The following is a 22,554-nucleotide window of genomic DNA, read 5'->3' as shown; positions in this document are numbered from 1 at the left end:
CCTTATCGGTCAGGCAGACATGCACGGGGTACAAATAAGTAGCATGCCATCTGCACTCAGTTCATCTGTCACCCATCTCATCGGGGAGCTCTCATCCTCCTTGCCGGCCCCGTCGCATCACAATGACCCCCCAACCCCGGTTTCTTTCTCTTCCTCGCGAGATTCGAGACATTATCTACAAGTTTTACGTAGTTGCAGAAGGCGGATACACCTGCAACCCCGAAAAGCTTGTGGAAAGAATACTGAACCAGCACAGCGATGAAACCGACTCCGCCAGTCTCGATGTCTCTGGCATATTGCAGAGAGCTGATCTTCAGCCCATCGATCTGAACCTGAGCTACACTTGCAAGCTTGTGGCGCAAGAAATAAGCGGTGTCGCCCTACGAACCAACACAGTCACTTTCTCGACATTCACTTCGGCTGACCTTCGCATCCTCGCCGCCCGTTTTCACAGCCTGATGGTGGGACGCTTCGACGGCGACCGAAGGGGATTGCTGAAGTTCGCTGGTCACGCTATTTCAGCCGAGGCATGTCGGCAGCTTAAGGTCAAATTCCCTCAATTCAGCCAGCTTCTTGATCGAATGATGCGACAAGGCGGAGCGCATCACATGTGGGGGACGTATGGCGAGGTGCCCTCGGTCTACCGTGCTTTCCAGAAAGACGCACTCTTGGCCATCGCTCGATCTGAAACCGGCCGTAAACGGCTTGATCGTTACTGGTATGAGAAGCACGAGAGGTGGGCTCCCCACATACCTTCGCTTCTCGTGGTCCGCTGCAATATCGAGCACTGGGCTATCCCGTCCATGCAAGACATGCAGTATTTGAGTTCCTGTCAGATGAAAGATTCAGACTTTGTGTCAAGGGTCACCCGCCTCCGGGACCGTACAAATTACCGCTTCTCGGCCGCAGCAGCTGCAATTCACGTTCTGCAGTCTCTGCCTCCTACCATACGCAAGCAACTGCGCCGCGTGGTCTTGGAAGAAGATCGGGAAGCGGTGGCGGATCCACAGTGTCACGCATTGGGGTTGATTCCGTTGTGCCAAGAGAACCCTCTGCTTCGCGTGGAACGCCGCGTCAACTTGTGGAGGAATGCATTCCAGCGCGACGGATATTATCGTTGGTCCCCGGAGTCGCGATACAAAGCCAAGTACCGTCACGTGTCCTGGGCTATGGATTCAAACCGTGAAACGCTCTGGGCTATGGATTCGGCGCAGGTCACGGCGAACGTCTCCAGCTGGGTTGGAGAAGCCTTGGCCCTCGAACCCGCAGGCATGCCTCCAGGGGCATTCTCGCTGGTTTTGGATGGCGAACCCGTTCCCTGGCAAAGCACGCAAGTTTTCCAACGGATTGTCCAGCGAGATGCGGCTTGGCAGGAAGCATGGAATCAATCCCTCGACCGTGGTATTCTTCCAGCCTTGTCATGGTTTGACAGGAAAGGAGAGTCATGGGGTCACCATGCGCCTGACTGGGCCTTCGACAACTGGCCGCAAGCTCTGCGAGATATCGCAGAGGGCACCTCCGTCGTGAAATGCAACTTCGACGTCGGAGATCCGTGGAGCGTTGAGCAGATTGTCGACGAACACCGGGGATGGACGATGAATCAGTGGACGGAGGAGCTGGAAAAGCCCGAACCGCTGGCCTGGGAGCCCGATGCCCCGTTGCCCGGCTGGAAGGAAATCATAGAGGAGGACCTCGTTTACGTGAAGCCCGAGGATGATGTGTCGTCTGTAGACTCCGAAGACGACTGGCTCGGTGAGGATGATGACTGAGAAGGATTTGCAAGTTGGTTCCAGCTCTATGAATGCCACCTGACGGATTCCTTGTTCTCATGATTCGGTAGCTAATTCATCTCAGGACTACAGACAATGGATGCTGATGTATAAATGTCTATCTGAAGTTCAACTGCGCCCACTAATACGGGCTAAGCCATCCATCTCTCCCCCTACCAGTTCGCCACTTTCTCATCAGACCAGTACTCTCCAGTCTTTCCTCCGATATCCGCCAGAGCAAGGTGGACAGGCGTTTGCGCGCCTTGATCAGGCGTCTTGGTTCCCTTACCTCTCGTCATGGATGTCACCACCCATCCCGGATGACACGAGTTGGCCAAAATCTTGCTGCCGCTGTCCTCCAGCTCCTTCGCAATCGCCCTCGTCATCCCGATCTCGCCGGCCTTGGACACGGCGTACGCCGCGCTCGGCCACCCTTCCTGCTCATGATTGCCCTTCTCCACGGCGGCGGAGAAGTCCTCCATCAACCTAGTGACATCCGACACCGTCTGCGAAGCCAGGAAGCGCTCCTTAATCTGGGGAGAGTACTTGCTCAGGGCCCCGGCCACGGACGCGACGTTGATGATCCGGCCTTGGGGCTTGAGGATGGGGACCCAGGCTCGTGTTGCGTTGAGGGTGCCGTAGTAGTTGCAGCCTATCGTGGTCTTGACCACGTTTGAGTCTAGATGTCATTAGTTAGCCGGGGGGGTTTTAGATATGTGCCTGAGAGGGACCACTCACCGAAACCCTGCATCGCGATGCCGGCGTTGTTGATGACGAAGTCGATGCCGTCGGGATGCTCCTTCTTCAAGAACTCCGCCAAGCCCTCGATGCTCTTGGCATCTGAGATGTCTAGCTGGTGATACTTGATATCAGCGAGGCCGCCGTGCGTGGCCAGGGCTTTGGCTTGCTTAAGGTCCGCATCAGCGCGGATGGCAGCCAAAGCGTCCTCGCCGCGAGATTTGTCGCGGGCCGTCAGGTAGATGAGCAGAGACCCGTTGTTCAAGTGCGATGCTGGGTATTGCAGTGCCAATTGTCGTACTTGTTCGCAGTTGGGAAGAGTCAGTTGGGCGATGACGTGATGGACATCAAATAGCTTCCATTGGGGGTAGCTCACCAATCGCGTACCCAATGCCCTTGTTTGCACCGGTAACCACGCCGACACGAGCGTAAGTCATGTTGAGTTGAAGGAGGGATTGTAAGTCTTGATGGATAGTGTTTTGGTGAAATTCGTGATTCTTGATGGCTTCATTCACAGGAACAGACACTGGTGTTTTGGACCTCGATGTCGGAATGGGACCAAGCGCAGCAGGCAAGCGAGCACTCCAGTGGACCCGAACCAGTGGTGATTCATTGTGGCGGGTGCCACAGTGGCTTGAGCCTCACTACACGGGTGGCGCCGTCCCAGGATGGTTCGTCTCTTATTCTTTCTCATTTACGACTTACCTCATCATATTCCACAGCATTGCAATTCGGAGTTTGTGTGATTTACGAATTCAGCGGTGTGTAATTGGCACGCTATGTAAGCGGATGCAATGACTACGCCCCATCCACGGCCCGACACCGATTGACCCCTTGTTCGGTCGGGCAAACGCCCCGGTGGAAGCCACAGAAACTCAATTGCGCCGGCTTCTTGGGCGCCTAGCCGCGGAATAACAACCTAATGGTTCTGGACCAAACAACATGTAGTGACACTGAAGAGGAAGCTGCATTTGATTCTGCCGCGTTCTTCGCACCGATCACCAATTACCGAGCCAGACTCTGTCAGCGATGGAGTCACCCAACGTTCACTGCCCAATAAGACTCGCTGCCGGGGGAACAGCGAGGATATCGCTTGTAGATAGCGTGACGTAGAGGCGATTGTGACTTGGGTCCGCCATTGGCCTCAACTCTCCGCCAAGGTGCCAAGAGCCGCAATCAAAAACCTACGGTAACGCAATTGGGGAATAGGAATGGGATTCCTGGTTACGAGCAACGCGAATCCCCCGTCATTTCAGCAGTGCAGCTGACCTGACAAGCTGACAATGCTTGGATGCCTCGCCGCTGAGAGAAAAATGGTCGGAGGAACAGAATCGACAGAAAACACGCCCCCCGCGAACAGCCAAGGCCGCACATGGCCGTCTTGTCCCGGACGCCGCATTCCTTGTCTCTCTACCCGGGGAAAAGCTTCGCTTGCTTGGCCACAGCATCATCTGTTCTCTAACCAGATAACAGGGAATGGGGTCCAATACAGAAAGCAACTAGGATACAGTATGTGGTCCAAATAACCGGACATGCCACCCATGCGGCGACGGCAGCTGCAGCGGCGCCTTCACCCGCACGAAGCACGCAATCCGTAAATGAAGCCTCCCGTTGGCTGTATCGTCTCGTCGTTCTGCATCGGCTGTCCCATCCAACTGGACTTCGAATTGGCGCGTCTCACCGCGTGGTGTCGCATTGTGGTATGCACCGGCTACACCGATGCGCCGGAACGCCTCGACGAATAAGCTGCTGCCAGTCGTGAGACTATTATGGCTATGTTGGATTGAGACTCTTTGCCCGTGGCTGTCACTGCGACATGGTATCTCGCCCGAACGAAGCAGGCAGCGAATGGGCATTGGCTGATTGCGTTTCTGTTTCCCCATGGTCCGCTTTTGACGTCTGCGGCCAAAACAGCACCAACAGAAGCATGCGCTGCAACGAACTCCCATCCCCTGCTCGAGAGAGCTCCCAACAAGACTCGTTATCTGCCTCGCTATCTTTCTCCTTCGGCGCCCCATGTCGTCACTCACCAGAAGCGCTCGCGTCACAACGCAGTGGGAAACCCTGGGTTGTTTCCCGACACTGGCGGCGAGGAGATGCAGAGTTCGAGTGTTGGGAATAATTCGGCGCAAAACTTTGACGCAACGGGCCTGGACCCTGCGAGGTTTAAATCGACATGTGCTCGGGCTGCTGTCTGCAACCTGCCTAGCCCCGAGGAGAAATCGTACGGCTCGCTGATCCGCAGACAAGAGACTCTCCTGCAGCCATTCACAGAGCATGGGTTCCTCCTCGTCCCCTCCCCGTCCTCTGCTCCCCCAGTCGTGCGCCGCCTGTGTGCCCTTACCGTGTCGAGGATGGTTCGCAATTGGGGAACCCGCTTCCTTGCAGCTTCACCATGTCTCCCCTCCCCCTCCCCCCACTATCCCGCCTTTGTGTACGTTGCGACGCTGCGGTGCTCTGGTCCCTGATCTCTGGGAATTTTCGGTGCTTTTCTTAAAAGGGATCTGCAGTCCCCCGTATCGCTGCACAGGTTTAGCTTGGCTCTCTCGTCCTTCTTCCTGCTCAATTGCTCTCTCGGTCAACTCTCTGTGCTGCAGGTATCTTCTCCAGGCGAACACCAACAGGCGTCGCTAGCGTTTCCGCGCAAAGCCACATGGAATTCAAAGTCCAGTTCTTCTGTCTCCTCCTCAAAGCCATTCGGTAATTGAAGCGCGCGTTTCGTGGCTTCACGAAGGCTGTTCACTACCCCAACTACCCGTCTACTACTCGAACTACAGAAAACTTCCATCGACCAATTGAGTAGCGCATCCTCCACGCCGACCGAACCGGCCCCGATCCCCACATCTCCGATCATGTCGTCTACGGGCATTGACCGCGCGGGGGACCGCGACAATCTGCCCGGCTACGGCTACGCCGACCACGACCGCCATGTTGACGAGAAAACCGTCGGAGAGCCTTACGGCGAGCCGTTTGACGGCGGCTTCCGCTCTTCGCTCGACTCCGGAAACAAGCAGGATCACACGCATCGCAAATTGAAATCTAGGCACATTCAGCTGATTGGAATCGGAGGCACCATCGGTACGTCTCCACATCCCCGACCGAACTGCACGATCTCAAGACTGACATGTCACAAATAGGTACCGCTCTCTATGTACGTTGAAATGTCTGGCTCCTCCAACCCCATCACCCAATCTCACATGCCTCGTTCAGGTCCAAATTGGCAGAGGCCTGCTCAACGGCGGGCCCGCAAGCCTGTTCCTCGCTTTCAGCATCTGGTGCACCTTCATCCTGGCCGTGACCCTCAGCATGGCCGAAATGGTCACCTACCTCCCCATCTCCAGCCCCTTCATCCGCTTCGCAGGCCGCTACGTCGACGAGGCCTTCGGCTTCGCCGCCGGCTGGAACTTCTTCGTCTTCGAAGCCGCGCTCGTCCCCTTCGAAGTCGTCGCCTGCAACCTCATCATCCACTTCTGGAGCGACGCCGTCCCCGCGGGCGGCATCATCGCCATCATCCTCGTCCTCTACGGCCTCATCAACGTCATGGCCGTCCAGTGGTACGGCGAGACCGAGTTCTGGGCCGCCCTCGGCAAGTTCCTCCTCATCGTCGGCCTCATCATCTTCACCTTCATCGTCATGCTCGGCGGCAACCCCCTCGGCGACCGCTTCGGCTTCCGCTACTGGAACGACCCCGGCGCCTTCGCCGAGCTCTACTACTCCGGCAGCCTCGGCCGCTTCCTCGGCTTCCTGCAGTGCCTCATCCAGGCCTCCTTCACCATCGCCGGGCCCGACTACGTCGCCATGGCCGCCGGCGAGGCCGAGAACCCGCGCAAGGTCATGCCCCGCGCCTTCAACGCCGTCTTCTACCGCCTCACCGCCTTCTTCGTCCTCGGCTCCCTCTGCGTCGGCATCCTCGTGCCCTACAACGACCCCGAGATGACCGCCGCCTTCAAGGACGGCCAGCCCGGCGCCGCCGCCTCGCCCTACGTCGTCGCCATGAACCGCCTCAAGATCGGCGTCCTCCCGCACATCGTCAACGCCATGGTCCTCACCGCGGCCTTCTCCGCGGGCAACTCGTACGTCTACTGCGCCTCGCGCTCGCTGTACGGCCTCGCGCTCGAGGGCAAGGCGCCCGCCCTGTTCAAGAAGTGCACCAAGAAGGGCGTGCCGGTGTACTGCGTCATCGCCGTGCTGCTCATTGGATTGTTGAGCTTCCTCCAGCTGAGCAACAACACGGCCGTCGTGCTGGACTGGTTCGTGAGTCTGGTGACGGCGTCGCAGCTTATTAACTTCTCGTGCATGTGCACGGCGTACCTGGGCTTCTACCGCGCTCTGAAGGCGCAGGGCATCAGCCGCGACTCGTTGCCTTACAAGGCGTGGTTCCAGCCGTATGCGGCGTGGTATGGGCTTATTGGCACGTTTATCATGACCTTTGTGGGAGGGTACACGGTGTTCCTGCCTTTGGATGGGTACTGGAACATTCCTGACTTTTTGTTTTCGTGAGTGGTATTGCATGCCGTTAGATGGTAGAGTTTACTGACTGGGATACGCAGGTACACCATGGTTGGAGTGTTCCCGGTTCTGTACCTCGGATATAAGTTCGATATCCTAAAGTTCAGGAAGCGCACCAGGATCTTTAAACCTGAGGAGGTTGACTTGTACCGCAACAAGGACGAGATTGATGAGTACGAGCGGAATTACGTTCAGCAGCCAGCAGGGTAAGGTTTTCGTCCATTTACCGGTGGTCCATTGCTAACTTCATTTGAAGCAACTTGTTCGAAAAGATCCTTGACAAGCTCTTCGGCTGAGGATGCGGTACTTTGTTGGAGATGGACAATTCTGGTCGAATTTCGGTACAATATGAGTGAATGAATACCCCGAAGTAGAGAATAATAGAGAGGGGAAATATCAGAAATTGCGTGATAGGTCACGTCTCATAATTCGTGGAAGCGTTGTTCTCTGCCACCTCGCTTGACTCAAACTTTCGACGTATGTTTGCCAAGAATGTTGATGTGAAGATTTCTTTTTTTCTTTCTTTTTTCGCTTATTCACCTTTGCTAGAAATGCTGGCAAGAGGCTGTTACTAATCCTACATGGTAAGTTTACCGTACAATCGGGATTGGGTCTTAGGATATGTTTATGCAGTAACGCTGATAAGTCGATGGGGTGGGTTGTTTTAATGCCGCCAATGATGCGATATGCGGACTGAATAGGCGGGACCATCGCGGTTGCGCTTTCATGCAAGTTCAGCGGGCGAGTCAGTTTCTCATAAATCAATGTTTGTTTATTCATGTATCTTCATACTACTCATGTCCCATTTCGGCAAACAATGTCCCGCGCACTACAATTTGCTGCCAAAAAGTTAGTTCCGATTAGAAAGACACATTTTAATCGGGATAACTTACTCAAGCGCAATCCCAGCGTCGTAGCTACTGGAGGATAGTTTTTGCAGGTAATCATTGGACCAGACTTTGTCGTACCTGTGGGTGTTAGCGATGACCTGAAGAAAAAGTGCGCGGACGGGACTTACTGGTTGCAAATGAAGTATGTGTTGTACCCATCCGTCTGCTTCTGATTCACACGGGTGAGGAACACAGACACGCACGCATCTAGTTCAAAGTTGAATCGTTAGCTTCTGCCGTGATACAGATCAGCGTGTGGGTTCGGCTTACTTGTGCATTTTCCTAGACACCATGACAACGGGTCGTCGCCGGTGTAACCATCACTAGCAGAATCGGAAGAGGTGGTGTAGTCGAAGCTGTAGTTGACGTCGCCCTCGTACTGCTTCTTCCACGTGCCGGGAACGTTGTATACCGGCTTGGGCGGCAGTGCCGGTGCAGAAGGGGCCGCGGTAGGGGCCGCGGTTGGCGCCGAAGTTGGAGCCGCGCTGCACGCATCGCCCTCTTGCCTCTTCCCGATCGCGCACGCATTTCCATACGGGCGGACGCCGTTCCAGACCACCGGCGTACCACCCTCGGCGCGAACCCACGCAAGCCCCGCCACAAGCTCCTTGACGTTGGCGGCAACCTTACCTTCCACCTGCAGCTGGGCCTTGTACTCGGCCTGCGCCATGAGTCCGGCAGCAACTCCGGCGACGGTGGCCGCCGCGACGCCATCGGAGTAGTACAGCCTCGAGGTGTCCTGCGACTTCGTCACGCCCCCCTTGCTCTTGGGGTCGAGGTTCTTGTAGGCGCACCTGCCCGTGACGGGCGCAGCTGCGGTGACGCCATCCTTCTCGGAGCCAGGTGACCAGTTCATGCGGGCGCCCTTGCCGTTGACTCCGCTCACCGCGATGAGGGCTGTGTCTTTGGCGAAGGCGGCGGGGTACTGGTCGTTTGCCTCGGAGCCGTTGTTGTTGTTGGAAATTCCAGTCGGAGCTACGAGGACGATGTCGTCGTCCATCATCTTGACGAGGATCTCTTTGTATGCGGCGATGGCCTCCGGGTCGGACATTGGTGCTGCGTGGCATTAGCAATTGTAAAAAGCATGCAACGTCACGATTCGACTCGGGTTCACTTACTGGTATACGAGAGGTTCACCACAGCCTTGCCCTTGAGCTTTTTCGTGGTGATGTCGTTCTTGACCATGGCCAGCGCAGTGAGCATCTCCGTCATGGTGATCATACCCATCGCACCGCTCCCTCCGGACAACTTGACCATAACGACGTTGGCCTTCTTCGCAACACCGTACTTGGGACCAAAGATCTTGGACGCCATGCAAGTGCCATCGGGATATCCAATGAGGGGATCGTCGTCTGTCTTCGTTTCAGCCGAACCGGGGGCGAAGATGAAGTCCTTGGTGCCAACAGCGTCTTGGATATCCTGTGGGCCCACCAGTTAACGCCGATGAAGATAACATAGATGGGGTTGAGAGCTTACCGGCGAATTCAGGTTCATGCCCGTGCCGAGGATGTAGACGGTAACGCCTTGTCCAGCCACCTCGTCATATGCAAAAGTGGATGCTCTTCCCGTGCCAGGTTCCTGGGAAATGGTGGCAAGTTCTCCTGCGTCTTCGTGCGAGGGTTTCGCTGGATTCTCCGTCTCGACATCGTATCCCGACTGCCTCACAATCTTCTGCGGCTGCTTGGCCAAAGCCAGGGGGTCTTTCGTCAGAGCCGGGGGTAGCACAGATGGGCCCGCGGCGTCGGCTGGGTTGTAGGGCTCTTCTGCCACCATCTTGTTCATATCCCCAAGGTCGATATCTTCGGTAACGGCTCCGACCTATTATCTCGCGTTAGCATGTTGGCGGTGCAACCGGGCAGAATATGAAATACCCCTGGCTTCGTTTCCAAGTCCTTCGCTTCTTGAGCTGATAGCGGAGCGGTCAGGAACAGAGTGCTCTTGTCTTCGTCGTCCTCGACAGTTACCAGGTTCGAACCGGCCGAGTTAGTCAAACTGGACTCTACTGAGTCAAAATCGGTAGCCTTCCCTTTGCTATCCGGCACGATGATATACTTGGGCATTCCGCTGGAGGTCGCTGATGCTTGCGACGAGGTAAAGGTAGAGGAAAACGGGATTGATGATGTGTCGGTGGGCAACTCCAGCGGCAGCGAGGTGCTGAACGGCTGGTCGGTCCTTTGAACAGACGGAGTGGGTTGGTTCTGGTCGCCGTTGTCCTCGGGCGGGTCCTCGGGCTTGTCGACCTGCTGCGGTTCCGGGCCCGAAAGCGAACTCAGTCCGGAGGCGATACCGGATGCGCCGGTGACCGTCGCAACACTTCCCGCGGCCATGCTGAAGTATTGGCCGGCGAGCAACAGATAACCTCCTCCGACTCCGGCGGCGACGACCGTGCCGATCGCCAAGCCGGTTGCGACTTCTCCATTTGACACGGTCTTCTGCGCGGCGGGTGTAGTGCTTGCGGGAGGCGCCGAGGATGCCGTCTGCGACGCCGGGGGCCGGCTCGAGAGTGGGGCCGATGAAGTGTGGCTTCCGGACGCCGACGGGGTGTGGCTGGCCGAGTATAGCGATGAGCTGGCTTTGCGTGATGTTGCTGGCGGTGCCACAGGTACAGGCACCTGTGTGTTATTCGTAGATGTGCCATTACCGTCTGCCCTGGGGAAAATCAAGCCATTGCGAACGTGGTGTCGATGCACAGGCGAATGATCGTGGGGCCGAGCGAAAATTCCTTCGCTGGAAGAAAGGAGCGACAGTAAAATGAATGTGGCGTGGTTACGCATCGTGCCGAACCACCAAAGAAAGGAATAAAAGAATGTATGTGCCGAGAAGGAATGGGCGGTTGAACATCAGAGCTCAAGAGAGCGAGCTGCTCACCCAGTATTAATCATGTCTTGGTTTGTGTGCAATTCTAATTATTCTCATATTATCGGGAGCTTCGGCTCGATGCACGTAAATAAGTCAGGTGCATAAGGTTAAAGAGGTTTATTTCCCTATACACGGCATGCTATCGGGCAGTGCGATGATCGTTATTGATTGCGGTGTAGCGAAGAAGGAGCCTGTCACTGGATCTGCTGTGGCATTTAGGGCTCTGCTCTGTCTACCAAGAACGGCTGCGCTGTAAACCTTAAAAGCGGTAATCAGCGAGATTGTGTCAAGTGGTTTAGCATATATTTGATGTCCTAATTTTGGCAGTAATATTGGAGCAACTATGACTCTGATTCCCGTTATTGCAACCAAGCGACCCACTAAAAAGCATCGTGCCTTTTGGCAGAAACATGGCCTTGCCGTAGAGCTGAATCGCGTCTTTTCACTTTGGGCAAGCGGTATAGATGAACGCGGGAGAGGTTCAGTGTCTGCCGGGGAATGCGACACCCCGCGCAGGCTTGTCTTCAAAGCGTCGGTTCGTAATTACTCTGCACAGCTGTCACAACCTCAGCGGAAGCAATGTTGCTCCTTCAGCGGACGGAAAACATCATCGGCCTCCGGCTCCGCTTCAACAGCCCCCAACCAACTAGACCACGCGACTCGCCACCCGCGGGTAGGTTTAAGCTGTGGTCTATTCACTACAGCTCGGCGTACTTAACTTGAAGCGATGCCGTTGATTTTGACCTTTATATATTTAGGAATTCCTTCCTTTCAATGCTGTTCAGCTGATGGTATATTCATAACTCAGCCTCGTAGGGCGTGTTTGGTACTTAGTCCGATAACGAAACCGAGGAGCTATGTCTCGCGACGCCGACCTCCCGAATGCTCGTTTCCGTCGCTCAGGGCACACATGTGGAAGATGAAAGTTGACAATCCGTTGGCTGCGCTTTCGCCGTATTGTGGGTGAGATGCAGGGCTTCAATGAGACTGCAGTCTCGTCCAGCTCGATATGTTCAGGTACCTGCATTCGCAAAGCTGCTGTCTAAATCATTTTATTCTCAATTTCTTCTTCACATTTCTGTCCTTCTTTCTTGATGGAAGGTCTAGAACACTTGGCAGGCAGAAGCAGATGGGTGGTATGGACCCGGGAAAGAGTGGACCTTTAAAGTCAGCATGGAACCCACGTACTCCCAAGTTCAATTAAATGAATGAGTCGATGTTGTTTTAAAGAGGCATGATCTCCTAAATTATTTTGTCATTGCGCTATCGGAATAGCGGCAGGTGCACTGTTTTCCGGCCTTTTTAGCCTATTTCGCGCGCTAAAAGCGGCGAACTCCGATCTTCGCAATGAATGGCATTCAATCTTTGCTCCGTTTTCTTCTTGTAGTTGCAGTGAAAGGCAGTAAGGTGCCACTGACACAAAGCACCTGGTGACGTTGACGTCACAACGCTCAAGTCTGGTACTTGGGGACGTATACAATAGAAGTTTATCTACCTAGGGCTCAGCGAACTTTGAGTGTTCTGGCCGGAAACAAATACTGATGATGCAACGGGAATTTCTTGCGATTAAGTTTAGTCCAGTGGCAGTTAATTCTGCATAAAGGCTGATCGCTCGCTAGTAAGAATCACGTCTCTTATGTCTGCATGGCATTCCCCCCAATTATTTGAATGATGCTGGCATCTCTAGTCTCTAGACCTTCCACCAAAGTCTGATCAAATGAGAAACATCATTTTCCCAGCTAGTGATGGAGCACAGCCGTACCTTAGCCTTGTGGACAGTGCCGACGACACGCACGGCGGCTCAAAATGACATTCTCCACACTATACAATCATCTCTAATCAGAGCACCAGAACTATTCCTCATAGTCTCAGCCTTCTTTCTTGCAAGTGGTCATACAGGAATAGCCTCGTATGGTCTATAATTAAAGTTCGTATCAAAGTCGACAACAGTCCAGACTCTCATCGTCGAAAGCCTCCTCGGAAGCGAGTTGTACTCGGGTCTTTCGTTTGTCAATGGCTGGAACGGTGCTAAAGTAAGGTTCTGCCGGTTTGCTGTTGATCATCAACGTCAATTTCAAAACTCTGACGAAAATTAGTTTGATGGCCTGAACTGACCGGTGTGTCGACAATTTTGCCTGCGACGAAAGCACTTCCACAAGATTAGGATTGTTGGTGGGAGCGTCACAACTAGTGCGACCAGGCCGATGACGGCTTCCAAGTTGAATTCCATCCTTATCAATGGGGCGTTTCGTGAGAATCGCATGCAGTGTTCTCGAGTCCTCAACGTCGTTGAAGGGATTTTGATGTCAGGAAGGCATCTATTGTCGACCAAATGATCTAAGATGTTCCATGAAAGATTGGATGGGAATAATAGTGCGAAGCTAAAATGGTTGAAATGACTGGTGATTTCCAGCAGGTTATATCCTCCGTTTTGGGGTGTAATCAATGATCAAAGACTTGATGGAGGAAATATGTGCCTTTTCCGCATAGCCTTGACCCCCCTGTTGCGCAAGAAAACCTCAGGTTTGCAGAAATTGGCTCCGGCAAATCATAACCTGCGGTTGATTCAGAATTCCAGCTGTGATCCTCAACAGGTACTGCCCCTCGACTAGCCCAGACCGCTCCCCGCTCGAAATGCGTATGCCCTTGCAAAGTCGTTGCCAGACATTGGGACGGACAAATCAGAACCTGTGTTTGACTTCAGTACCCATCTGGAATCATGAGGGGTGATGCGCCTGTTGACCCGGGATCCACACACCCTTGTATCGTTGTTTCCAGAGATTGGCTTGAACCAATCATGTTGCAATGACCGCTTCGCCTCGCTCTTTGAGGCAGGATGACGCCCAAAGTGGTTCGCAGACATTGGATCAGACCAATCGCCGAGGTCATGTATGCAGTGAGCCCCCGGGAGCCTACAGAGACCTTTTCTGTACTGATGAGCTGGCGTCGGGCACGGAGACGTCGGCAGCATCACGTGGGCCAGGCTTCCAGGAATTACCAATTGCGATTTTGTCAGGAAGCTGAAGGCATAGCCTTGTTCTTCGACTTCCCACATTCATGGCCGCCTTGAAGCGAGCGTCGCTGTTTCTCCTCTTCTTTCAATATCCGCGATCTGAAAGAACTTAACTCAAGCGATTCCCTTGCCAAGTTGCCGACCACTTTCTCTTCTATGCCGATGAATGAGAGTCAGCACACGGGCACTCATTCGTCAATTTTCGGGACTTTGAAAGATGCCTCGCTCCAAGAGATTGCCTTGCGACGATCCAGAATGGACACGACGTAAGACTGCCATTGAGATGATGTATGTGGTCGACCGCCTATCTCAGGAGAAGATCAGAGACAAGCTTAAAGAAGATGGATTTCTCGTAACGTGAGTCTACCACCCGGCATCTCAATTTTGGATGGATGCTAATGCTCTTCAGAAAGTCGGAACTTGAAGCCCAACTGCGCTTCTGGAAAATTCGGAAAAACGCGAGTGCGAATGTCTGGCGATACACCGATCACATGCTTCTGAAGAGAGAGCAACAAGGTAAAGCCAGCGTGGTATACTATAACCGCAATAAGATCTCATGCAACACACTCAAGAAGGAGCGGGGTCGTTATCAGCTAGATACGCTGACCAAGTACACGACAGGTGTGTGCTATGATTTCAAGTCATTTCCGTTGCAATGTACCGCTAATCTGCGCTCCGCAGCTTTGAGTCCAAAGACCCCCGAGGGCTTGGAACTTTGTATCCGCACGCCAACTCCCGGGCCTGTGCAATCAATGTGGGCTTACACACTTCCGTGGATACGATTTCAAAACAAAGTGTTGCCTAGTGAGTAAGGCTCAAACCACAAAAGCAATCAAGCTAACTATCGCGAGGCATGCTTTTGCATTTAACACATCAAATACTCGATAGTGAACTCCAACACCCTAGCAGCCGAGCGAGATTGAATCTCTCTCCTTTGCACCGGCAATTCAATGGACAGCCTTTTAGGAGTGCCTCTGATTTCGCTGTTAATGTCGCTTCCATGATGCCCGAGAAAGCGGATAACGAAATCACCAGCAGTGCGCAGCTCATTTTGCAAGGACCAACCGACCAAGCCTTCAATGAGCACGTTCAGCTTGTTTTGTATTGCCTCTCAAACGATATGTACGAAATCGACTGTGACGACACAACTTCCTGGGTCGCGGTTGTAAACCTTATCGAACGCTCTGGCCTGACGAACCAGCCACTCGACTTAGCGCAAGAAAAGGATCTGACTGTTACGTCTATCACTGAAAATCTGTTCAGGCTTTGCCTCGACTACAGGCGTACACAGGAGGCAAGCGCTAGTAGTGCTAGCAACTCAAGCGTGCTCTCATGGCTTCTTGAATCAGGCCAAGATCCAAACGGGCAAGTGATGATTGCTTCTGAGGCTTGCAGGCCGCTTCAAGTTGCGACGGGGACTTGTGATTTCAAACTCGCCATGAAGCTCCTCGACGCCGGTGCTAATCCAAACCTTCACTGCACTGACAATTACCCGCCGCTTTTTGAGTTGTTGCGAGATGATCTGGGTCTGTATTTGAATATGATACCAGAGCAGCGTGATATCTTCAAAGACCTTGTTCTGCGGCTTTTAAAGGCCGGTGCCTCACTCAACGAGGGTCCGTATTGCAGAGGGCCGTCTGCGCTCATGTGGGCCGTTCGCTTGGACCTCCAAATTGCAAAGATACTCATACAACATGGCTCAAAAGTCGAGTATCAGGAGCGACTCGAGCAAGATATGCGCATCGACATTACCGGGCACGAGTTCATCAGAACACAAAGCGTGGTGGGATTCGCAATGTACGACAGCAACGAGAAAAAGGCCATGAGAAAGATTCGTTATTTAGTTGGTCATGTTCAGCGGTACCATCCTGTGATCTCTGTCGGCGATCTCCTAGCTGCCGACGTTGTCTGCCTTGCTGGCTACTTTGGCTTCAACAAGGTCATCAATTACTGGTGCAGCTACCAGAACGATTCAAACACCCGACAACATGGCCTCTTCACGGCTCTCTGTGCTGCATCGTTCAACGGGCATCGGAACACCTGCGAGTTACTACTTCAGTGTGGTGCACCTATCAAAAGTCCAGAATGGCTTCAAGCGATTCCGTCGCCACTTCACTTCGCAGCTTTAACGGATCGTAAGCCTGTTATCGAGCTTCTGTGTGAACATGGAGCTGATGTAAATGCCGAGTTCGAGGCAAGTGATGGTTTCGATCACGAGAGAAATTACATGTGGAATCGCGCCATGATGGATCTCGGATTGGGGGGGGGATAAGCGGTCTCTGCTCAACAAGCATTCCCTTCATGTAAATCCGCTAGGCGCAGCAATCATCGGGGCGGATGAACAAACACCTCAATCCCTTGAGACTTTGATTCAATATGGAGCGAAGATGCCCACTTGGGCTCTCTACTACGGCGCTAGCGTACCTCAACATCCTGGGATTGTTCACTCTGCTGTGAAGCAGGGCGGTAACTTGGGCTGGCGTGGGCCGGACGGAAGAACGCCATTACAAAGAGTTTTGCAATCATTTACCAAGACTGAGCTGGCAATGAGAACTTCGAGAACTGGTAGATTTGACAAACATGATTGTTTGGAGGTCATAAATTCACTGGTCGATGCCGGTGCAGAAACGGCCGGTAACGAGGCTGAGCTCACAGTTCTCCTGGAACACTGGAGTCATCCTGATGAGGTCTCACTACTAGCCTCACAAAAGGTTCTCCGACGTAAGACATGCAGTCTATCAGTATTGGCTGCTATCTTCCTCACAAGATCCATTCCAAGGATAGAACGGGCTTTAGCGAGTTGCATCGGCGCCTACGACCCTGGTGCCCTATGCGCTGGCGTTATGCTTGCCATTTCGTCTGGCTCAACAGTATCTCTTGAGCAACTCATCGCCAATCGCCCAGAAGCCTTCCATGGACACGAACAAGAAGGCATAGCCTTGGGTCTTGCAGCCTGGCACAGCCGCATAGACATACTGGACATGCTCCTTCCGAAGATACAAAGCTCGACTCCAGCTTTCGTTCCGGCTTCGAAGTATTACAACAGACTTCCTGACAAAAAGGACATAGAAGCAAAGATTTCCGAGTCATTTGAGCGGGGAATTCCATTTTGGCATCGAGAGCCTAAGTCCCAAAGCGAATTTCTACGTGGTTCGCCGTTGATTTTCTCTATCTGGTCCCAAGACTCCCTGGAAAAGCTCTTGGAAAACAATTTCAACCCTGACCGGCTCACGATTTCCATCGCCGTCTGCCATGGGGAAGTTGAACTTCTCGAAAGGTTAGCTCCTAGAATATGGGACGATGACCGTGGCTTAGAAATTCCTGGCCCCTTATACTGGTCACTTGAAAGATGACAGGGGAAAATTACGGAAGTCCTGTTGAAAGCTGGCCTAAGTCCCAATGAGTCCAACTTTTTCGTCGAATTCGGACGCAGCCCTTTTCAGAAGGCGGTCGAGGATGGAAATCTAGAGATGATCGACCTCCTGCTTGAATGCGGTGCAGATGTCAACGCTCCCGCAGCGCAGCACGGCGGGGCTACGGCACTGCAACTTGCGGCCATTAAAGGCCGTCTTGGTATCGCAAGGCGTCTGGTTGATCTGGGTGCCAATATCAATGCTCCAGGTGCCGACAAGAATGGTAGAACGGCCTTGGAGGGTGCTGCTGAATACGGACGATTAGACATGGTGCACCTTCTTCTCGACTGTGGAGCTAATGTCGCCGGAGACGGATGTTTACAATATTTAAAGGCTATCAGATTTGCAGAAGAGGGAGCACATATGGTGGTGGCAGACTTCCTAGAGAATCATCGAGAATGGACCAGGTTCGACCACGAGATGTGGGGGTTGCTCATAGAGCTTGACAAGAAACGTCTAGAAGAGCTGGGGTCTTTGGAAGAGCTCATAGACAGCTCTACCAACTCAGAAGAAACCGACAGCCCATCGTCCAGCGATAAGGATGGAGATATCCCAGAGGAAGTGGTACATCTGGATGATGATTCTGATTATGGGCAAGATAGTAGTGGGGAAGGATCTTCTGCTGAAGGGAGGATTAGACCAACCGAAGCCACACCTGGGGACGAAAGCCTTGGACAACTTGAGGAGTCATCGGAAGCGGTGCCAGCGCTTGCTGGCACCGACTATAACATCATGATTGTGGAGGATCACATAGCTTCTCACATATATGATGACACAGCATGGAATCAGCAACTCGCACGCGCGGAGAACGAAGTTCAAATTTCATGGGACTTCAGCCCCATCGAAGCTGTTCATGGCGTCCACACCATGCAGGGCTTTCAAAGCACAGACTTCAACATTCAGCCGGAATTAAATCCGCAGCTTGCAACTGCAAATCAAGATCTTCAAGCTGCCTGGGAAACTCTGCCGATGGAAGGGGTTGATTACGAGGTGATGATGGAAGACCAATTATTCCTCAACATGATTGTTGACTCGGCATGGAATCAACAGTTTGGAACAACAGATGGGAGCGGCCCTCAGTCTCGGCTTGTTACCGAGATGGAAAGTGGAGTTTGCTATGAAATATTCGAAGGAGACATGGATTGGGTTGAGACACAAGATCATGATAATCAGTAGTCCGGATACATTGATCATATTCAATAGTTGGTTTTCATGGTGCTCCCGCAATGATCATGGCGCTCATTTAAGTTCTGTGCTCGTTGAATTTTGATAACGTCTTGGAACATGTTTGCTAGCTCGACTGCCTCATAGCCGCTATCGCACATCGATTGTATACAATCATATCAGATCGAATCTCCTAGCCCCCATTCAACGCTACCGCATTGACTGTTCTTGTGTCAACCACGTTGAACACTTAACAGGCACCATCCTTCTCCCCAGGACCGCTGTAGTTCTGGCAAGGCGTCTTTGCATCAGTGCAGACATTCACCAGCGTCGCCTTGTCACCGTTGGCCTTGGTGATTCCGACAACCTCGCCGCCGTTGTAAGCAGTCACTCCCTCAACGTAGACCTCACGGGCACACTGCTGGCACTAGAAGACGATCAATCAGCATGATCTTTAAGGCAAGGAAGTCAGATATTTCTTACCGTTCCGCAAGATCGGTAAACTTTGCCATAGTCCTCGGCGTAGAAGTTGATGATCTGCGAGCATGTCGATGTTAGGATGCGCCGCGGATGTATGGAAAAGAAGCATGACTAACGTTGACCTTGCCGCAGCCATTATGCTGAATGATCTTATCAGAGGCGTGGTACGCGCCGCCGCCAATGATCCAGGTCTCGTCCCCGGCCTGGTCCTCCTTCTGTAGTATCGTTAGCTCATGCTCATGACCTTGGCCACCTCGACTACAGATTCGAGTGATACTTACGACAGAGATAGCGTCCTCGCACACATCCTCAAACCATACAAACTCGATGGTGCAGCCACCTCCGAGGCAGTAGACACCTTCACCAGCAGTCTTGCCGATGATGACGTTTCTCAGGGTGGCGCCCTTCTCGAGGACAAAAGCTGTGTCGGACTCGCCTATTTATGTCTTCATCAGCCTGGCTGGAGCAATTGGGATGAAACTGAACAGAACTCGTACCGCCTTCCTCTTGCTCTCTGCAAGAGGTGGGGTTCCGGTCATACTTGGCCCACCCTCCGTCGAACACTTCGCCAGACTTGACGTAGATCGGCTCAGAGATCTGTCTGTTCTCCGTCGGAGTAGGAAGCCCTCCCTCATAGCCCAAGCAAGCAAAGGTAGTGGGTAGAGCACCGAGAATGGCGGCGACGACGATGTTTTTGAACATTTTTGCAGACAGGGAGTGATGGGTGAATGACTGCTCTTGCTTGGTTCTTCGTTATCCGAATCAACGGCGATTCAAAGAGGAGATATATATACCATTCAATATCCAGTTTAGTACCTGTAACTTGGAGTTCCGGTAAATCCTGATTGGAACGCTTCAAATGACTGACAATCAAGCCGGGTCCATTGTTGAGATACCATCAGCCAAGGCTGTGGGCATTTCGCACATGGATGTGTAAGTCGTGGAAATACTCAATCTTGATCAAAACAATTCCTGGACAACATCTGACCTTCTCCCTGCAGTAATGAGCATCTCCAGGAACCGGCACTCGTTGGCGCAGAATTCATGCCCGATTACCCATGCATCTCCATTACCCCTGATTGAAGATGTGAGTCCCACCAATGAATTCATGTTGAGACGCAAGGGATGCGAGCGGGAGTTAAAATGGGATGCGAAGTCCGAAGCACAGCGGCATTTGATGTAAACGGATGCATGTGCTTTACATGCGTGTTGTCGATCATTTACTTGCAGAGGACAGCAATGTGACTGGATTGCCAAGTCTGGAGAACTGGGGAGGGATACCAAGGCGGCTTAGGTGCCGCGACGGGCTCGGCAGAGTGTGATGTAAGCAGAGCCTCGTTCATCTTATGCCGAACTCCTATGGCTGAACGACCTTCATTTACGACTTCGGGGTATTGTTGGATGTTTTCATAGCCGACTGTTGAAGGGCTCAATTTCTTGTAGATGTGCTTACTTAGGCATTGCAACTGACTCAATCTACTCGGGCACGTACTAGCGTCGGTGTTGCTTGGACTGCGAGCCCAGTAGCTGTAATGAGGAACGAAATACCATGGAAGAAATACAAGCCTCTATAGATAAGTTGAAATATTCACCCAGAACTCTATCCTGATGAGTCACCGCCGCGCTATACGCCCTGTCCAACTGCCCGTTCTTCGAGCTCCGAGCCCCCGTTCTCGACCCGACCTTCCCGATTCGGCATGGGCAATCTGATCTCACCGCGGCAGAAATTAGACGGCCCCACTCTTATCATCTCCGGACTCGGGGCCCGACATAATGTTTTTTTTTTCCCGGCCAATTTCACAATCTCGACACTCTAACAACTCCAGCTTAAGATTCGCATACTCTCGCGGCGACCTGAACACCGCGATCGCGTCGCTCATTCAAGATGAACACCTCAACCTTCGACGCGTTCATCACCCATGAACAGTCTCACATCACGCCCCCGGCCAAGGTCGCCGGTGCCGGCGGCGGGGGCGCGTCTCTCCTCCACGTCGATTCTCACCGGAGCCGACCGGAGTCAATCCACATGCACCAGCTCCCGAAGCACACCCCCACCTCGCACCCCGCAGCCCTCGAGTCCAACCGCACCTCGGAGCACGAAGCTTTCGCCCGCGACGAGGCCGGTGCCGAGTCCGCCGAGCCCGCGCAGAGCGTGCTGTCCCGTACATGAACCGCTGGCGCTTCCTCGCAGCATGCCTCATGAACATGGGCAACGGCATCAACGACGGCGCGCCGGGTGCTCTCATCCCCTACATGGAGAAGTACGTCCCATCCCATCCCCCATTCCTCTGCATCTCACCACCGTGACCACCACTCCTCCCCTCGCAACCGCGACTCACCTTCACGCCCTCCCTTAGATACTACAACATAGGCTACGCCGTCGTCTCCCTCATCTTCGTCGGCAACGCCCTCGGCTTCATCACCGCCGCCTTCTTCGTCGACGCCCTGCGCGCCCGCCTCTCCCGCGCCCACCTCATGATCGCCGCCCAGACCTGCCTCCTCGCCGCCTACATCCCCCTCGTCACCGGCGCCCCCTTCCCCGTCATCGTCCTCTCCTTCTTCCTCCTCGGCTTCGGCATGGCCACCAACCTCACCCTCAACACCCTCTTCTGCGGCTCCCTCCGCAACGGCACCACCGCCCTCGGCGCCCTCCACGGCGCCTACGGCCTCGGCGGCACCGTCGGCCCCGTCCTCGCCACCGCCATGGTCTCCTCCATCGGCTGGCACCTCTGGTTCCGCTTCTACCTCATCCCCATGTCCCTCGCGGCCTTCAGCCTGCTCTTCTCCGCGTGGTCCTTCGCCAGCTACGAGACCGACAACCCGGAGGGCGAGCAGCAGCACCCGCACGACGCCCAGCAGCAGAGCGTCAAGGCGCGGTTGGCAAGCATGTTCCACGCCCTCCGCGCACGCCTCGTCTTCCTCGGCGCCCTCTTCGTCTTCGCCTACCAGGGCGCCGAGGTCTCCATCTCAGGCTGGGTCATCTCCTTCCTCGTCGACGTGCGCGACGTCGCGAACCCGCAGGCCGTCGGCTACGTCACGGCGGGCTTCTGGGCCGGCATCACCGTCGGCCGCTTCCTCCTCTCGGGCCTCGGCCAGAAGGTCGGCGAGAAGCGCTTCGTCTACGTCATGACGCTTGGCGCGGCGTGCTTCCAGCTGCTCGTGTGGTTCGTGCCGAATATTGTGGGTAATGCTGTGAGTCTTGCCATCGTGGGATTGCTGCTGGGCCCGATCTATCCCTGCGCGGCGACGGTGTTTTTGAGGGGCATGCCGAGCAGGAGTCGGACGAGCGGGATTGCGATTATCACGGCGTTTGGGAGTAGTGGTGGCGCGCTGGCGCCGTTTACGACGGGTATGATTGCGCAGGCGAGCGGGACGTGGGTGTTGCATCCGATTGCGCTGGCGCTGTTCGCGGCTATGGTTGGGTGTTGGTTTTTCCTGTCTTCGAGGTCCAAGAGGGAGGATTAAGTGGCGATGAGAAAAAAGGTAATTTTATGGGTGAGTACGATCCGGTGAGGTTACTTACACTAGGGCGTAGACGTTACAAGACGTGTAATCCTATTGTTTACATAAAGAAAGGAGGATGGACTGGGTCGCAAAGTCTCAGAAGAGCTACCTCATGGACATTACGTGTCAGTGCTTATGCTGATACACCTGCTGTAGAACTCACAAATGGCTACGAGAACGCAAATTTCATGTCAAGGCCAATTAAATATGGAGTA

General features: G+C 53.8%; 7 protein-coding genes across 7 annotated transcripts; 4 read left to right on the top strand and 3 right to left on the bottom strand.

Annotated features, from left to right (window-relative positions):
- Window positions 1-122: 122 nt before the first annotated feature.
- On the top strand, window positions 123-1,769 carry CGCS363_v006083 (uncharacterized protein; the record flags this gene model as incomplete). The annotated part of the gene is made up of 1 exon (XM_036637932.1): window positions 123-1,769. The coding sequence occupies one exon, from the start codon at window positions 123-125 to the stop codon at window positions 1,767-1,769; it is 1,647 nt and encodes a 548-aa protein (XP_036495845.1).
- A 173-nt stretch (window positions 1,770-1,942) lies between these two features.
- Window positions 1,943-2,944, bottom strand: CBR1-2 (Carbonyl reductase [NADPH] 1; the record flags this gene model as incomplete). The annotated part of the gene is made up of 3 exons (XM_036637931.1): window positions 1,943-2,448; window positions 2,508-2,807; window positions 2,884-2,944. The coding sequence occupies 3 exons, from the start codon at window positions 2,942-2,944 to the stop codon at window positions 1,943-1,945; spliced, it is 867 nt and encodes a 288-aa protein (XP_036495844.1).
- A 2,415-nt stretch (window positions 2,945-5,359) lies between these two features.
- Window positions 5,360-7,312, top strand: AGP2-6 (General amino acid permease AGP2; the record flags this gene model as incomplete). The annotated part of the gene is made up of 5 exons (XM_036637930.1): window positions 5,360-5,585; window positions 5,645-5,658; window positions 5,718-7,003; window positions 7,058-7,222; window positions 7,273-7,312. The coding sequence occupies 5 exons, from the start codon at window positions 5,360-5,362 to the stop codon at window positions 7,310-7,312; spliced, it is 1,731 nt and encodes a 576-aa protein (XP_036495843.1).
- A 533-nt stretch (window positions 7,313-7,845) lies between these two features.
- Window positions 7,846-10,233, bottom strand: SUB2-1 (Subtilisin-like protease 2; the record flags this gene model as incomplete). The annotated part of the gene is made up of 7 exons (XM_036637929.1): window positions 7,846-7,855; window positions 7,910-7,984; window positions 8,035-8,113; window positions 8,177-8,962; window positions 9,025-9,325; window positions 9,383-9,724; window positions 9,778-10,233. 7 exons carry the CDS (start codon window positions 10,231-10,233, stop codon window positions 7,846-7,848), a joined length of 2,049 nt encoding a protein of 682 aa, XP_036495842.1.
- A 3,762-nt stretch (window positions 10,234-13,995) lies between these two features.
- Window positions 13,996-16,050, top strand: CGCS363_v006079 (putative ankyrin repeat protein; the record flags this gene model as incomplete). Its single annotated transcript, XM_036637928.1, has 4 exons — window positions 13,996-14,135; window positions 14,188-14,399; window positions 14,460-14,582; window positions 14,630-16,050. 4 exons carry the CDS (start codon window positions 13,996-13,998, stop codon window positions 16,048-16,050), a joined length of 1,896 nt encoding a protein of 631 aa, XP_036496734.1.
- A 2,555-nt stretch (window positions 16,051-18,605) lies between these two features.
- plyF-2 (putative pectate lyase F) lies at window positions 18,606-19,537 on the bottom strand (the record flags this gene model as incomplete). Its single annotated transcript, XM_036637927.1, has 5 exons — window positions 18,606-18,782; window positions 18,839-18,892; window positions 18,952-19,050; window positions 19,117-19,271; window positions 19,333-19,537. 5 exons carry the CDS (start codon window positions 19,535-19,537, stop codon window positions 18,606-18,608), a joined length of 690 nt encoding a protein of 229 aa, XP_036496735.1.
- A 1,183-nt stretch (window positions 19,538-20,720) lies between these two features.
- Window positions 20,721-22,300, top strand: CGCS363_v006077 (Bypass of stop codon protein 6; the record flags this gene model as incomplete). Its single annotated transcript, XM_036637926.1, has 3 exons — window positions 20,721-20,997; window positions 21,027-21,096; window positions 21,193-22,300. The coding sequence occupies 3 exons, from the start codon at window positions 20,721-20,723 to the stop codon at window positions 22,298-22,300; spliced, it is 1,455 nt and encodes a 484-aa protein (XP_036496740.1).
- Window positions 22,301-22,554: the final 254 nt, after the last annotated feature.

The sequence above is a fragment of the Colletotrichum siamense genome (genome assembly GCF_013390195.1).
Source record: "Colletotrichum siamense strain Cg363 chromosome Unknown KSG_Cg363_contig04, whole genome shotgun sequence".
NCBI lineage: Eukaryota > Fungi > Ascomycota > Sordariomycetes > Glomerellales > Glomerellaceae > Colletotrichum > Colletotrichum siamense.
This window is presented reverse-complemented; position numbering and strand designations above follow the sequence as displayed.